This window comes from Aricia agestis, chromosome 12 (genome assembly GCF_905147365.1).
Source record: "Aricia agestis chromosome 12, ilAriAges1.1, whole genome shotgun sequence".
Classification (NCBI taxonomy): Eukaryota; Metazoa; Arthropoda; class Insecta; order Lepidoptera; family Lycaenidae; genus Aricia; species Aricia agestis.
The window spans coordinates 13,185,080-13,202,490 of record NC_056417.1 but is presented as its reverse complement, the minus strand read 5'-3'; the positions used below and the strand labels follow the sequence as shown (position 1 = coordinate 13,202,490).

The 17,411-nt window shown below is 38.3% G+C and overlaps 1 protein-coding gene and 1 non-coding gene across 2 annotated transcripts; one reads left to right on the top strand and one right to left on the bottom strand.

Annotated features, from left to right (window-relative positions):
- Positions 1–1,722: 1,722 nt before the first annotated feature.
- On the bottom strand, positions 1,723–17,195 carry LOC121732784 (structural maintenance of chromosomes protein 6). Its single transcript, XM_042122760.1, has 18 exons — positions 16,920–17,195; positions 16,687–16,845; positions 16,151–16,392; positions 15,784–16,034; positions 15,407–15,604; positions 14,923–15,116; positions 14,376–14,522; positions 13,623–13,750; positions 13,086–13,281; positions 12,417–12,582; positions 10,293–10,512; positions 7,548–7,718; positions 6,999–7,186; positions 6,330–6,498; positions 5,401–5,511; positions 4,504–4,698; positions 2,118–2,251; positions 1,723–1,816 (listed from the first exon to the last, which is right to left on the bottom strand). The coding sequence occupies exons 1-18, from the start codon at positions 17,134–17,136 to the stop codon at positions 1,795–1,797; spliced, it is 3,108 nt and encodes a 1,035-aa protein (XP_041978694.1). The 5' UTR covers positions 17,137–17,195; the 3' UTR covers positions 1,723–1,794.
- Positions 8,589–8,661, top strand: Trnaf-gaa. Its single transcript has one exon. It is a non-coding gene; the product is annotated as a tRNA-Phe (tRNA).
- Positions 17,196–17,411: the final 216 nt, after the last annotated feature.

The following is a 17,411-nucleotide window of genomic DNA, read 5'->3' as shown; positions in this document are numbered from 1 at the left end:
AGCGAAGGGAAGGGAATAGGGGAGAGTAGGGAAGGGAAAAGGGTAGGGGATTGGGCCTCCGGTAAACTCACTCACTCGGCGAAACACAGCGCAAGCGCTGTTTCACGCCGGTTTTCTATGAGTAAGTGGTATTTCTCCGGTCGAGCCGGCCCATTCGTGCCGAAGTATGGCTCTCCCACGTATATATGTATTTAATAGGCAAAATTTAAAAAGTTCAAATGTCCCATTTTTATAAATTTGTCTTTTTGGGCCAAAATTTACTACTCTAACTCTTTATTATAAAGGTTGTAGTATACTTCAAGGTTTGGTATTTGTTTGTTATTGGCTTTTAAAAGTTGGTGTTTGGTGTCAAACTGGGAATATAATGAATAATTATTAATGAATGTTAAGTATGTATTAAAGAAATGTTACTACTTTTATAACTATTACAAAGATTTTTATTTGTTTTAAGAAATTATTTTGTTATATTTTAATAAAAATGTTCTATCTATTGTATTCATTTGTATTCTATTGTATTCATTTATATACTAAAATTATTTTCTATTGAAACTATGTCCTGTACATAGAGTACCTACAAAAGGTTTCATAATCTTTCTTTATTCTTACGAGTACTTTATCTGCCTACCGAGTACTTTTGAATCAACCGAATCAACCCACTTCTGGAGCTTTTAATTAAAAGTTGAACACATGACATTTAACCACAGAAATAAATCAAGATAGAACGGCTAAGCGGGTGAAGTACGCGTGTATCAATTTTGCTCTGCGTGCTAGATTCGTTGAACGTTCATTCAGTCAGCGCGCACGTCTTGACTTGATTATACCGGAGCGGTTGTGCAAAAATGCCTCATTGTGCAGTGTCTAATTGTAAAAACATAGAACGAATATACGAAAGTGAATCGGTCAAAAGGAGGTATTTCTTGCCACGTGTAAGTTATTTGTTTTAACTAAAAGCAAATCAAAAATTGACGAGCGATTCCTTAGCAACTCACGCGTGTCGCCGTTCTATATTGATTTATTTCTGTGCATTTAACTTTTTATAAATAATAATAATAATACCTCCCGCACCGGTTTCGGTGACGTTGGCCGGTTTTATTGAAACCAGGCCAGTTACGCAGGAGTAATTTTAAGTGCCCAAGTGTGTGCGCAGTACGCAAGATCACTCTCTATTCCTTTTACTCTCATAACCCAGTGGGACGGACGACCGACACGACTGGCGAGAGATCAGGCGCAGGACCGACTTTTTACATGCCCATCCGACGCATGGATCATCTTACTTGTCAGTCAATCAGGTGATCAGCCTGCATTGTCCTAACCAAACTTGGAAATAACATAATCTAACACGGGAATCGAACCCACGACCTCCGAGAGTCGAGAGTCACGCTCTAAACCCCTGGACCTCGGAGGCGTCAGTATAAAGCGTCTCACAGACAGACGCGGCCTGCGGAGGCGGTGGCGGTGGCGGTCAGTTGGATGGCTTGGCCGCGTGGATGCGTGTGTCTGTCGTTCCTAGAACTCTCAAGTCATCCAACTGACCGCCACCGCAGGCCGCGTCTGTCTGGGAGACGCTTTAAGGTACAATTGAAATTAGTACAACAAACATTTTAAGGGCACAGGGCAAGCATTTGTAGAATATATTTTCAACTAGTGGACTGAACAAAGGAATAAACCAAAACGGTAATTTAAAACTCAATCAGAAGATTCTTTTTATTTATAAAAATAAAACTTGAATACGTACAGTTTTTAATACTTAAAAGTAAATGTTAAAAATATAATCTCTCGATATGTGCACAGCCGCTACGGACGAGGATCAGCCATCCTGAAAGCGAAATAATATATTTTTAAAACTCAATAATTAGAACAAAAGAATTCCATATTTTAAAAAATATCCACAGCCGAATATATAACCTCCTCGTTTTTTGGAAGTCGGTTAAAAAATTAATAACTATCTGAATTTAAACAAAATCGTTCCTATAATATTGAGTACTTGTATATTCCATACATTGCGTGCAACGTGCGTGCATGTAATTAATGCGTGTATGCTTGCGTGTGTGCATTTCTGTATTCGTGTGTGCATGTATGAATGAGTGTGTACTTGTTTGCGTGCGTGGATAACTCACAGGTGTATGCTGAGCTGTCGACTGGCTGTGAGCGCGGAGGCGTCTTGCGGCGTGAGGAACACGAACTGGCGCGCGCGGTTTTTCAGCGCGTGGTCTATCAGCAGCTGCAGAACTATCTTGCGGTTCACGTTGTCCTAAAACAAACATAGGATAACCGACTTTTTATTATGACTGACTCAAGACTCAGTTTACGTCAGTAATCATATTAATTATCTTGATATTGATGAGCAAACAAGCATAACTGAACGTATAAGAATATGACTGACTCAAGACTCAGTTTACGTCAGTAATCATATTAATTATCTTGATATTGATGAGCAAACAAGCATAACTGAACGTATAAGAAATCTATTTAAAAATATTTAAAACGCACACAAATAATTTCTCAAACTGACAGTTTTACATGGATATGACTTAATTAAACATTTTTATTATTCGTAGATTAACACCCAAACTTTCTATTGACTACAAAACAAAGCGAAGCTTTGGCCAAACAACTAGCTGAAGCTTCGTTTCGTAAATATGACGTACTAGATGACGCCCGCAACTCCGTTGCGTCAAAATTCGTTTATCGCGCGGGAACCGTACATTCATCCGGGATAAAAGTATCCTTTCTCGGAACTTAATGTATCTCCATACGAAATTTCAGCAAAATCGTTTAGGCGTAAAGAGGTAACAGACAGACACACTATCGCATTTATAATATTTAAATAGTATGGATTAAGTAAAGGTCAACCAGAATCTGATGGCAAAAGTGAGAAAATAAATTGACTCTAGCAATACCGGGGTAATTGAAATAAAACATTTTGATCCTTTTTTTAACCGACTTCCAAAAAACGAGGAGGTTATATGTTCGGCTGTGGATATATTTTTTTCTAATAGCGGTTGATTCTGTGTTTTAAACATGCAAATATAAAAATTTATCCAATGATCAAGGATTAGTGACCGACCGAACTTTCGGTTTCGGTTTCGCCCAAAAAATCTAGTTTCGGCCAAAATATAGCCGAAACTTTCGGCCCCGCCGAAACTCATGCGTCGTTCGGTAAACTTCGCAGTTAACTCATGCTTGCTTGCCAGCGAGGCCCCGGCTCAGTTCGCCACATCTATTTAATCCTGATTTTAGATTATGTTTTCGAGGTTAGTCCTAAATCAAAAATTAGCACTTCGTTTTATTTTTATTAAATTGTCTAAACTTATTGTTATCGAAATTATATTATTAAATTCTATTTCTACGATAAGCGCAGGCTTATTAATTAATATACATAACTATTGGCAAGTTACGTGCTATTTTAACAATGTTTCCCAAACATGAAACAAACGATTTAGTAAATGCTATGATAAATTGATTAATTAATATTGTGTATGAACTTTATTTACTTAAGAATTTTGTTTGACTGTGAGATTGTAGGATATACTTATTAGGATATATCTTGCGAGATTTAGTGAGTTTGCTTAGTCATTTCATTTTGAACTTCGACCGCGGTCGTGTCCATGTTTCCCATAAAAATAATATACTGCAATTGATTTTGTTTTCAGTAGTACGTCGTTAATGTCTAAAGGAGGATTTCACCAATCACACAACTTTGTTTTATAATACTTAGTTCTCATTATACGCGTACCTACGGGGATGTAAATCTCGTTTTGTTTCAAATGGATTTCAAAATCTTAATCACGATTAATAAATCAAAGGTTATGTGACGTCACGCGATGATTTTACATGGTTTTATCATTTTGGAGTCTAGTTACGTTATTTTATCAACAAAAAAGCAAGAAACGATACTTATGCTACCCAAACGCATCTACCAAAACTGTCATCTTGACATTTTTTTCGTCTATGATTTTCGATTCGCCATGACACTACACCTTAATAGCACTTCAACGGCTTTTATGAAGTTTATCTGTACAACATTGGACATTCTGAAGATAAAACTCGGATTTGCTGTGAACGTTGTTGGTGAAATGCAATTTTGTGCTATAAACCCCTTTAAATACGTTTAGAACTGATGTACACTAAACGCGTCCTATTTCTTAGGTGAAATTGCACCTACTTGGAATCATATAAAAACGGAATATAGTACAAAAATTCTAGGGAACATATCAGTCTAAGATTAAGTAGATAATAATATTTATTCTAAGAAATGTCACAAAAATTAGAAAATTCAATGCGGTACTTTTTCTTTAGTTTAAAAAGTTGTATTTTATGTCAAAAATCCATAAATTTCAGTAAATAATCGTAATTTTAAATGTTTTACCAAGTTTCGGTTTCGGTTTCGGCTGAAAAACCAGTTTCGGTCGGACACTAACAAGGATATTTTTTGAAAATCTCAAATATTGCTATCAGATTCTGGTAGACCTATAATTAAGTATATTAGTAAGTATTTCGTACCATAAACACGTCAAACTCGTCCATAAAGTAGAAGGGTAGTTCGACAGCGTCCCACAGCGCCATCATGAAGGCGACGGTGGCGTACGAGCGTTCGCCGCCGGACAGCGCGCTCGTGCCGCGCCCGCCCGCCGCGCCCGCGCGACCGCCGCAGCACAGCTCTAGGACTCCGCGCGCCTGGTCTATGTCCATACGACCCTGTGAAAAATAATTAAAGTAGACTTTATGTACATATTTGAATATAATTTATATGTTTACTTCGAAAGTGAAATTTCTCTGCGTAAAGGTACAAGTTGGAAGCCGGCTACATGAAGTTGCAGCAGACGACGTGTGTTCGCGACACTACCGGTTTGTATGTATTTCTATGAATAAGTGTCGCTAGCTTCGTGTCACTAGCTGCGGAGGGTGTTTCATAGAAATACATACAAACCAGTATTGTCGCTGCGACACGTCGTCTGCGGTTGCTTCATGTCGCCCGCTGCCAACCGGCACCTTAAGGCACATCCTAAAACCAATTATTAAAGCACTATACTCAGAAAAAGGTATCCCACATTCATAAAACGATTTTTAACTACAAACGACATATGGATTGATCAACTTCTTTTTTTACATACGAAGTTAATCAATTCAAAACGAGCGAAAAAACTGAAATAACTTGTAATTGAACAACTAAAAATCTAACACTGCATATTTTGCAGTCGACGAGAGTCGAGTTTTAGTATCACTGTTCAAAATTTGTAAAGCAAAACTTTTGATTCTGGCGCCCACACTTTGCCATGGGAGAAAAAGTCGGATTCTATTATGTCAATGTTCTACTGATCTGTCAGGAGCCCGACCAAATCACATAGGTCCGCCAACTGCTTCTCTGATAGATTTATAAATCTGTGAGTGGATACTGACCGTGTATCCGCGTATGGTGAGTATGGCTTGGAAGCAGTGCTGCACGCGCCGCGCCACGTACGTCTGCACGCGCTGACAGAAACTCAGGTGCTTGTCTGTTGTCCGCTTTATCTACAAACATAAAAATATAAAAACTTGAGAGGTGTCAAGGGACACCCGGATGGAACGAAGTAAAGTACTCCCAGTCCCAAATTAATAATGCGCATGCAAATATTCGCTAATTGTCGTAATCACGAAAACACCCGAATCTATGAAACGTAAGAGCCCCAAACAATGCACTTGCATTTTGCACCTTGTTCAAAGGAAATACAAGTAAATATCATATAGCCATTAGCTGGTGGCTGTCCGCTGTCGCCGATCCGTCAATAAGTGCTGTAACTCACCGGGAAGTCATCGCGACGTGGTCAGTGACGTAATACCATGGTAACGACCAAGCAACGTCAGGCGCCTCTACGTCGCCGCAAAGCGGTGTTTTTCTTAAAGTTAAGTTTAAAAACAGCGCTTGCAGCGACGTCTTCGGACGCTCGGAAAAACGACCGTTGCCGAAAAATTACGAAAATTTTTCAGACTCAACCATAAATAAAAGAGTGTAATTCGTATAGACTCGTCACTCAAAAATCTGTAATTTTTCCTAGTGTGTGTGTTGTAGTGTGTGTAATGTTTTATTTGTTAAAAAAATGTATGAGAAAAGCATAATTTCAAAATAATATTAGCTCGATGCACTCCTTCACCATGTAAACTATAACTGTGCAAATTTTCATTCACCTACGTTTACCCATTTTTCGTCAAAAGGGATACAAAGTTTTGACGTATTAATATATAGATGGTGTAAGTGTACAATTGATTATGACAATTAACGTGTATGGTGCAAGTGTACAATTGATATGACGATTAACCTGTTATGATATAAGTGTAAAATTGATTGATACCTCGTCAATGAGCGCGCTGAGCTTCTTGAGCGTGAGTTCAGTGCGGCGGTAGTTGCGCTCGACCGTCAGCAGTTTCTCGGCGACCTGCGCGCGTGTCATGCGCGTGTTGCTCAGAGAGTTCAGCTTCAACTCCGTCTTCTTCAGCAGACCGATCACTACGGACTTCTCTCTGTAAAAAAGTATGCGATTAGTCCAATTGTATTTTAGTAGACTACATAATATAAAAATGATGAAATTTGACATAGCACATTAAAAAAACTGATATGGTGCTTGCGAAAACAAAGGACAAATCTGATCCGTTTTTTCTATTTACCCAACTACAGTGAAACCAAAACTAAAAGTAAATCTACTGATCTGATTGTAACTAAAATATTTGTAGAGAGGTCCTAGTAACAAAGTTCATAATAATAATTTGCATAGTAGGGTAATACTGAATTAATAAAAAAGTAGATCAATTTATATTCTAAATAAAGAACTTTATAGGGAGGAAAATTTAGTCTCAATTTATTAATATTAACGTTATCTCCTGTGCCAGATTTTAAGTCAATCTACAATAGATTTAACTAGATCAATTCTCGCTCTGCAGAACGAGAGTTGATGAGAACAGTGAATCAGAGAACAGAGCTCTGTTACGAGTATTTATAGGTAACGAAAATATGAAATATCTACCTAGGATTATCCACCCTGGGGCACAGTAGCAATGCCTCTTGTATCTTCTTCTGTACATGGCTCTGTTTGGACTGCAGTATCTCCTGCACCGCGTCGAGTTTCCTCTTGTCTTCCGCAAGCCGCTGCTGGTAAGTCTGTCTGTCCGTCACACCCTGGTCCATCTTCATCTTCTCTTGTTCAATTTCTTCCTATAGAATAACAAAAGCGATCGTTTGTAAATACTGTTATGTTTTTATACTTACCATATTTTCTTAGTAATAAACAGAGGTTTCAGGCAACAACTTCTCTGTTGTAACCACGCTAGGAAATCATTTAATCGTGGGCATAAATCATACATTTTTCTAATTCTCCCTGAATTAGAAAAATGTACGGTTCATGCCCTGCCAAGACTACCTTATTTTTCAAAGACAGAGATTTTCTTTTTTTTTTGGTATCTGTGCATACCAAGTTCCATTTTTGTCAGATCCACTGTTTAGGCATGAAGAGGTAAGACAGACAGACACACTTTCTCGTTTATATAGTATGGTACAGTTAGTATGTATGTCTTACATTGAGGCTCCTACAGGTGGCCACGACCTGCGCGTATTTAGCCTTGAGCTTGCTCGTCCTGGCATCGTACTCCTCTATCTTGCTCTTGTACTCGTTTTCTTGCTCGTTGAACGCATTAACTTGCTCGGTCAGCGTCCTCACTTTATCCTTGCTTACGTTTAGTTCGTCCACCTGAAATAGTAAAATAAAAATAGTACATTATACCATATAGCAGGGCTCGGAACCGGTATTTTTTTAACCAGGTTAAAACGCTCTAACCAGGTTTTTGGATAAGCGTTGGATCGGAGTGAAATAGAGATGCGAGCGGTATTGCTTCTGAAATAAACCTGGTTAATTTCTCGCGGAAAGCAACTAGTGCAGTGATATCTTCTATCCCTTTCTAGTGCACCATCTAATAGCCAATAGGCAATAACTTGTTCATGTGTGGACAATGGGTGATGGTCGTGGTGTGTGTGAGTGGGCGGGGCGAACATAACTGCGAACGGTTCTAACCGGTATTTTGAGCAGTGAGCAATTTTATTTTGCTCTTAGAACAAAACCAAAAATAATTTCGATCCGTTCAGACCGGAATCGAAATGAAAACGCTATTTTGGAAATGTATGGCGTTTCTAACGAACAGGATCGCGAAGATTAACCAGGTTTCCGAGTCCTGCCAAATAGTAAAATAAATAGTATGTTAACAATAATGATTGTCAAAAGTGTGCAATCTGAAGATATATTTAAGTCGATGTAGTGCTATGTTCGTATTGCTTCCATTCAATGTGTTTATGTCGAAACATGCTTTGAATATAAAATGGACTTAAGCACCCCGCGTTTGTAACAAAAATATACAGCCTAATAGAACCTCCTTCTTTTTTGAAGTCGGTTACAACTAAATATATTGTTACAAATTGCAAAACTAAAAAAATATATGACATAATATGCATGTTAATTATTATTTATTAATTCACCGTGATAACTCAAACACCTTATCAGCATAATGAGGAAAAAATGTAAATAAGCTTCAGTGTAGACTTATAACATTCCAAGCGAGTACTCATGGCCGAAATAGCTCAGTTGGGAGAGCGTTAGACTGAAGATCTAAAGGTCCCCGGTTCAATCCCGGGTTTCGGCAATATCGTCTTTTTTATTACTCAGGTTTCTGATCAATATAATATCGACTCTAACATACGTAAAATGAAGTCCACTTTTTAACAAAATTGTTTTATATTCCTGCACGACGACAAAACCCGACTCCTAAAACATCCAAACCAACTGGCTGTTCAGCTAACTGTCCCAGAGTCATTTAGACGCCTAAAACGACGTCAAATACTAAAACTGGAGCTGCCACAGGCGACCAGATTCCTGAAGAGTAGTCTCCGCTGGAAAACTTACTCTCTATAAGCCACACAACACATCTGCTCATAGTTCGAGGACTGATTGCAAGATCAAGCAATGAACAAAAAAAAAATATTTCTGCACGATCAAGTTTTGTGGAAAACGTAGACATAACAATGAGTGTGTCTTCAATAAAGCAAATTGGTAGCTTACTGTTTACATTAATATAAATACAATGTACCTAAATACCAACCTTTAAGTGTACTCGTATATCGAGCCCAGGGTACGAATAATAAAAACTAAAGAAGAGTAACTGTGTCAAATTTGTTCCGATTCTACAAAATGTGACCTGAATACATGCATACTTTATGCAAAAAGAGGCCCGAATACAGGCAAGAATTATGTGTAATTATAGAAGTGACAATAATTGTCAACAGCTATATTTTGTCAATTTGAATGTAGTGTTTCGTAGCTATTGCCATATTATTTTAGTGTGCTAAAAGAACCTTGAGAACCAAATTCGAAACGATTGAAGTATGGGAGTTACGTTTCCTTAGTTTTATTATTCGTAGAGCCCAGGCTACTACTTTTTTTCAAGTGCATACAATTTTGGCACTCTGTAGAGTCTAGAGTCTAGCTTGTCGTTTTTGTTTCTGCACCAGCTTCTGAGGTTTTTCGACATAAGTTGGGCTATTCAACAATATTGTTGATTGTGCTAATGATAAGTGAGCACTTTTCAAAATAGGTTGCGAGAAATACTTGCGAGGTTTTTTTCGTAATACACTGGGCATTTTGTCGTATTATGTGTCTTGTTGTGTAGAGTCATGATTGCGGGTGTTTCAAGCGAATATTGTAATTTTTTGTAAACGGGTAATAACTTTTTTATCCTAGTAAGGGTCAATTTAGGCTGCATAGCGACGCGTAGATGCATTTCTAAATTCGTACTGAATTGACAGATTTGAATTACGTCTCACGCAATTGAAATCTGTTAAATCCATACAAATTTATGCATCTACGCGTCGTGTTGCGGTCTAAATTGACCCTAATGTTTAAGGCGACGCCTTAATAATTTGGCTGTAGCGATATCGATTTTTCTCAGCAATGACTAAAGCTAAGAAATTAAAGTTCATTGTCAGTATTCATCATGTCTGTCTTTGAATTACCCATAGCATAACACAATTGGTCAACTTTTATAACACAGAATAATCAATCAAAAAGACCTCTGTAAAAAAAGGATTCTAATTTGGCCAACAGAGGAGAGTGATTTAAGCTTCCAAAATTTGTACATAGATCTGTTCCATTTCTTGTTTTCTATGAGTGGCCGGGCCTCTCATAAAAAACAAGCAATCTAAAGCATATCCAACACGGTTTTTTACTTTAACGCGGCGTCACCTTAAAGTATATTTTGTGTTAGTGACTATGTATTACCAGCACAGCGTGATGCGGCGCATCGTGGTCGGCGCGCGCGGCCGCAGCGGCACGCAACGCTTCGTCGGCGGCGTGTCGCGCCTGCAACAGCGCCTGCAACGCGCGTGCGCACTGCCGCTCCTGCGTGCGTGCGCGCTCTGCCTCATTCCGCAGCTCGACTGCTTGCGCCTCTAAAGTCTGCAGCTTGGACTCGCCTTCCTCGATCTCGCTTAGCACTTGCCTGTATGAGAGTTAGGAAATTAATAGTAAGAAATGTATAAAAAAACCGTTCGTTCTTGTGATACGATTACTCACAAGTTACAACGGCACTTATGTGTGAGCAGTGTGACGTATCAACTAAGTTCGAAAATTTTAATAAACAAAACTCAGACAACTCGGTATTGTGTCTCAAAAGGGGGGTAATCAACTTTTTCTAAACTTAATATGTGGACATGGTATATCTCGATAGGAGTAACCAATCTTTTACTGAAGTTGAGTTCGGCGCTATATCTCGTCAGTGTAAGCAATAAGCATATTAATTATGTAAGGTAAAAGCACTAATGGCAGACGCTTTAAGGAAACATGGAACATTTGAATGTTGTAAAATATATATTTATTAAAATAAAGGATTGATAACTTCTTCCATGTCTTCAGTAACTCTTACAAAATAAAACTATTATGATTATTCACTGACAAATCAATTAAAAATATATGATTGGTCTTTTTGTAAACTTAGTCATAACAACTAATAGATGACATCACAGAAAACAAACATCACTAATAGTAGACACCAATATGAACTAATAGTTGACATAGAACATTACATTACATTTAACATTTTTCATATTATTAGGTCTTTCTTTGCCGTTTTTTTAAAGATTTCATTTACTTCATCATAGTAACTACATGCATATGAAATATTATCCACGTTGTCTCCAGATTCTATCCATTCTTCTTCCGTGCTAAAACTATCTTTCCTTTTATTTTTCATATATTTTTTCCCATCAAATTTATTTTCAGTCTTTAGTCTCCATGCTTCTCTTGCAAGAGGCATTTTTCTTCTTTCTTTTCTCAGCTCTCCTTTTTCTTCTTTTTACTGCTAAAAAACTAAAGCAATCGATTTTTAGATCAGACAAGGTCTAATATGTCAATTTTTAGGTACAGTAGTTCTAATTTGTTAGCTTGTTAATAGAATTATATTTTCAGAGAATATTGATGATATTTGCAGTAGAATGAACTACAAAATAACTTTAGCATGTATTGCAAAATGATGATATGAGTTCCATGTCATCTATTAGGTTTTTTACATTTTCAAGAACTAATAGTAGACATCCTTTATATTGTTAGAGAAAATGGATAAAAAAACATAAATAAACATTAATTAGTGTATACAACATGACCATTAATCCAATGAAATCAATAGAAATTACAAAAAATCAAATAAATGTATTCAAACCTTACATGCAAAATTTCGCCTTCCTTAACCTATTTTCTAAGAAACTGCCGAGCGCGTGTGACGTGGTCACATTATTTACGAAAACTGATCCCATTTTAAAATTTTGTTCCCAAAGGCGTCCCTAATATATTTTTTCACATCAACAGATAGCTTGAGAAGCTTATAAAATTTATAGTGTTGAGAAAAAATTAGACTACTTCTTATTTAGATGGTATTTTTGTCGTAAGTGTCATCTATTAGTTCCGAGTCTACCATTAGTGCTTTTACCTTATATCGTCACTCGTCAGGGGGTAACCAACATTTTTTGCACTTTATTCCGGTACTATATCTCGTCAGGGGAATCACACTTTTTCTGATCTTGAGTCCAGTGCTTATATCTCCACAGAGGTAACCAACCTTTTTCTGCACTTTAGTCCGGTGCTACATCTCAACGGGGGTAACAACTGTTATTTTTTAACTTATCTTGTTACCTGTACTATACTCGTCAGGGGTAAGCAACCATTAGTTCTGTACTAATTATATCTCGACAGTGGTAACCAACCTTTTTCTGGACTTCAGTCTCGTGTTATATCTCGTCAGTGGTAACCAACCTTTTCCTTGACTTTAAGTCCAGTGCTATATCTCCTCAGGAGTAACCGACCTTTTCTAATCTTTGTTCCCAGTGTTGTATATGACCAGGGGTAACCTACCTTTTTCTGTCCGCGGTGCTGGTGGCGAGGTAGCGGGCGGGTCGCGCGGCGCCGCCATAGCTGCGATAGTGAGGCGCGGGGAGGTACTCGCTGCCGTCCAGCGTCACCACCTTATTGCAGTGCTGCGGCACGTTCTCCACCGAGTCCGAGAGACGGACGGCCTCGTCTGAGTAGAACATATAATTGAAAATTAACAGGTAAGACTGAAGTTCAACTATGAAAATTAAAATCAAAACTGATATAATTAGACTATGAAAATTTACTATCAGAGAAGTTGATTCATGGGCAGATGGCCAACCTAAGTATTTGGTCAGATTACGTCAAACCAAGCCGTCAGGGTCACGGCATATTGAACTGACATAACTCGGGGCCAAGGAGGGGCAGCTGTCCCCCACCCTAGAGATTCTAAAAAAGTTGCCAAATATAATGCAAACAATGACCACTATAATATTATAATCTGGTAATAGATGTAAGGCTCGTAGTAAAAGTGAAAAGCTTCATGTGCTGTCTACTTTACCTACAATTCATACCTACTTTTCTCATATAAAGAGAATGAGAAAAGTATGAATTGTAGTAGGTAATGTAAACTGCCCCCCCCCCCCCCCCTGCGCCTTCGGCTGGCGACGCCCTTGGGTCCGTCTAAGAATCAATTTCTTCGATGGTACGTACCGTGGTCAGCAACAAGCAGTATATTCTCGAGGCTCAGGTTGTCTATGAGGTAGTTGGCGACGACGTGGTCTGTGACGTTGAGCGCGTCGAGCGCACTGCGGTGCGGCGGCGCGCGCACGCTGCTGGCGCGCACGTCGTGCCGCTTCGCCAGGAACTTACTGCACGTCACCCCCGGTTTGGCGCCACTGCCGTACACCTGCATCATAAAAAAAAAATAATTAATAGAATAGCAGAGTTTTTGCTACAGGAATATAGTGCAAGGTCTTATAAATAGTTGAAAAAGAGTACTTACAGCAAACAAAGAATTATGTACTTAAATCTGACTTGTAGTTCCGGAGATATGTGAACACAAACATAAAAACATACATACATACATACACTTTTGAAAATTGGCGTATTTGATCAGACCAGGCGCTTATATAGATTAACATAATATACGAAAACTGGGCAATTCTAGAAATATTACATACATACGGGTCAAAATGATAACCTCCTTTTTTGAAGTAAAAAAAAAAACATTGTATAACATCTCCATACCTGTCCCATGATCTCGAACAGCTTGCGCGAGTCCTCCGGCGTGTTGACGCAGAAGTTCTGTATGGAGCCACCGAGTATGTGCTCCAGCGCCCCGCCCCATTTCTTCTCCTTCACTTTTAGGTATTGACCTAATGAAAAAATAACTTCTTACATCTATCCATATAGGCCATAGGGTAAGTAAATTTATGCAATGTGGTCTCCATCAAAATCCTACAGGGGAGTCACGACCCAAAGACGACGCTATTACGATAATATTATATCCATTCATTTTGAAATCGATATTTTTTTGAGTTGTATTCTTGAAAGTCTCTCTAAAACCGGAGGCCCAATCCCCTACCCTATTCCCTTCCCTACCCTCCCCTATTCCCTTCTCTTCCCTACCCTCCCCTATTCCCTTCCCTTCCCTACCCTCCCCTATTCCCTTCCCTTCCCTACCCTCCTCTATTCCCTTCCCTTCCCTACCCTCCCCTATTCCCTTCCCTTCCCTACCCTCCCCTATTCCCTTCCCTTCCCTACCCTCCCCTATTACCCTATTCCCTCTTAAAGGCCGGCAACGCACCTGCAGCTCTTCTGATGCTGCGAGTGTCCATGGGCGACGGAAGTTGCTTTCCATCAGGTGACCCGTTTGCTCGTTTGCCCCCCTTATTTCATAAAAAAAAAACTTTATCATAAAAGTGTTCATAATGTTCGAAAGTGTGAATAACAGCTGCCCTGTCACTCAATCAACCCTCTCAATGTAACTGAGTTTCTTACCGATGGGTCCGCGCGGCGGCTGCGAGAACTCCTTCCGTTTGACAGCACCCTTCACCCGCTCGCACAGCTCCACCATGCGCTCCCCGAACACCGCCAACGAGTCGTTACCTCGAGACTCTAGCTCGCGGAGTTGCTGCTTCAGTTGTTCTGAAATATGATTTATGATATTAAGAACACAAATATTAAATATTCTTGGAAAGTGGGTTAAATCAACAAGAATATTAACAGTTTGCATACATAGAAATTATATAATATATATGGACATTGCATTGGACACTGTTAGAGTGTATACAATGTCAGATTGTATGTATAAAAATTAAAAAGAGTAGGCGCCAGCGCGCACGGTCGACAGAAATGCCTCAATCAATCAGCATTCTGATGATGACCTCTTTTTAGCACACATAAAATAAAGTCTACTTTTTCATAAAAAATTGTTTATCCAGGCATTGACTTGCTGCACTGACACAAAGACATATTATTTGCGGTTGGACCGTATGTTGTTCGACATACAATGTACTAAGATCATCCACCATACAAAATAGCTTACTTAATTTATCCCGCTGATGTGACGCGGCGCTGGCGGCGGCATCAGCGGGCGCGGCGGCGTGCGTGGCGTTCGCGCGCGCCTGCTCCGCTTCGTGCTGCGCCGTGTCGTATCGCGCACGAGCCGCCTCGGCCTTCGCCCGTGCCGCAGACTCCGCCCGCTCTAGGGCTTCGCGCTGGGACTCCACACCGCCTGATCTAAAGTAATATAAGTCATATTGTATATCTATGAGTTATGACATATATTTTACAATAGTTATATTATTCCCTAATAATTAGGGAATAATAATGTATCAAATACTTTTACAAAAAAATTTTAAAGTAGTTTCTATGCAGACAAGGGTGCTAGCAAATTCACACCTTTAATTTGACCTATGACTATCTTAAAAGTCCAAAGTGCAAACCAAGGCTTCATATAAATGTTAAAAAAAAAAAATTAAATACTGTGCCTCATTATTTTTTGCAGTATAGCAATGGAAATCACTCACTGTATATTATTTATCTCTCTCTCCAAGTCCATGACTTTTCTCTTCTCTCTCTTGAGCAAGTCCTCATGTTTGCTGGCGGTGTGCTGTGCAGTTCTGTAGCTCTCCTTAACGCTACGTGACTCATTCTCAATCTCTTGTAGCTCCTGCTCCAATGATCTTTTCTCATTTGTACCTTCTAGAAGTCTTTGCTTCAAAGATCTGGTATAATGAATAGTTTTTTAATATTTTAACCTTATGCAAATAAATATAAAAACAAATAGCTTGGAAGTATGCTTGAAAACATGTTTCTAAAGTTCTAAATTAGCTAATTAAAATAGTTCTAAATTAGCATCTTGTCATTATGATCAACAAAGTTTCAAATAATCTTTAACACTCACTCAATAGTACTATTATAACTTCCATAGCTCTCCTCCATAGTCCTGAGTCTGTCAGCCAGCTTCTGACACTTAGCACTCTGTTTCTCACACTGCGCCTGTATGGATGCCGCTTCTTTCTCAAACTCTGTAATCTCGCTCCAGTAGTACTCATTTTGTAGTGCTTGCTTTTGAGCTTCTATTTCATCTCTTGATTGCATTTGATCATGCATTGTTTTCCACTTCTTGTACTCTTTTTCCAACTCTTTGCTTGCCTACACAACATTAAATTCAAACAATAATTGATAAACAACTATAGCATACCATGAAAAGAAAGTTTAAAGAAATTACAAATTATGTGAAGCAAAAAATTGTAAAACAAATAACATACCTCATTCTTCCTGTTCCAAATTGCAATAGCTTTATTACAATTTTCTAGGGCTTTAACATAATTGTTCTCTGTTTGATCGAGGTTAGTTGCTTTTCGGAAGAGCGAGTATTTCTTCTTTGCATCTGATGCATGGAAACTTCTAGCATCATCTTGATTCAATACTGATATAGGGTTGTCCACTTGTATATCGTGAGCTAGTATTATGGAATTCACCTCCTCAAATTTTGTTGAGATGATGTCACCTAGAATTTATGAGAAGTCATTTTTTTTATAACTTGTGTATGTAATATAATATGTGGAGCTGGCGAACAAAATTGGATTAGTCCGTGAGAAAAAATTTACACAGTGGTTAAACTACTGAACTAGTCTGGTTTTATTTGAAAATGGACTTATTAAAGCCCGGTTTTGATTGAAATAATTAATGGGAATGGACGCAGATGGGTCAAAAGAAGACGATTCGAAACTCGAACTAAAATATATTTTAGTTCGCCAGCTCCTCATATAATATATAAACTAAATAATTGAGACTAACAAACCTGTGGCTGATTTTACTTTATAACTTGATCCTCCTGAAGCGTTTATAGTTCTGACTATTGTGATAGAATCACCATAAATGTCATGTTTGAATGCTTTTGGGCTGCTATTCTTTATTTTTATCTCAACAGTCGCAGAGTTGGTTCCCTTTTTAATGAAGGCTGAAAATATACCGAGTTGTTACTTTTCCTTGTGTGTATTTAAAAAAGCAAGTAAATAGTAAAAAATGTATTACAATGCAAGTTGTTCCCTCTATTAGTTGCTGATGCTCTGCCCCCAAGTCCAACCACTAGAGCAGATAAAATAGCACTTTTTCCACTTCCATTTCTACCGATGATGAAGTTAACGTTCTTATTAAAGTTTATTTCTAAGTTATCATGACAAAAAAAGTTTTTCACGTGAACGCTAAGTATGAGTCCATCTATGTCTTCATCCATAGAATCTGATTCCATGTTCTTTAATTAAAAATATCTCTTGCACTTCGCAACTTTTTAAATTTTAGCCATTTAAAGCCAATAAATATATTAATTTAATACAAGATTTTAATAAATTAGCCATTCTCGCAATAACCAAACGTCAAATTTGTTTTGACTTTTCAAATTGCGCGTTTGCCGGTAAACTTCCGGTAAATGTGTTTTTTTTTACTTTAAATTTGAGTGCAAAGATGGTGCAAAGCTTCTAGTTACGGAAGCCTTGTTGGTTCAAGGTTAAAGTTTAAAATTTTGGT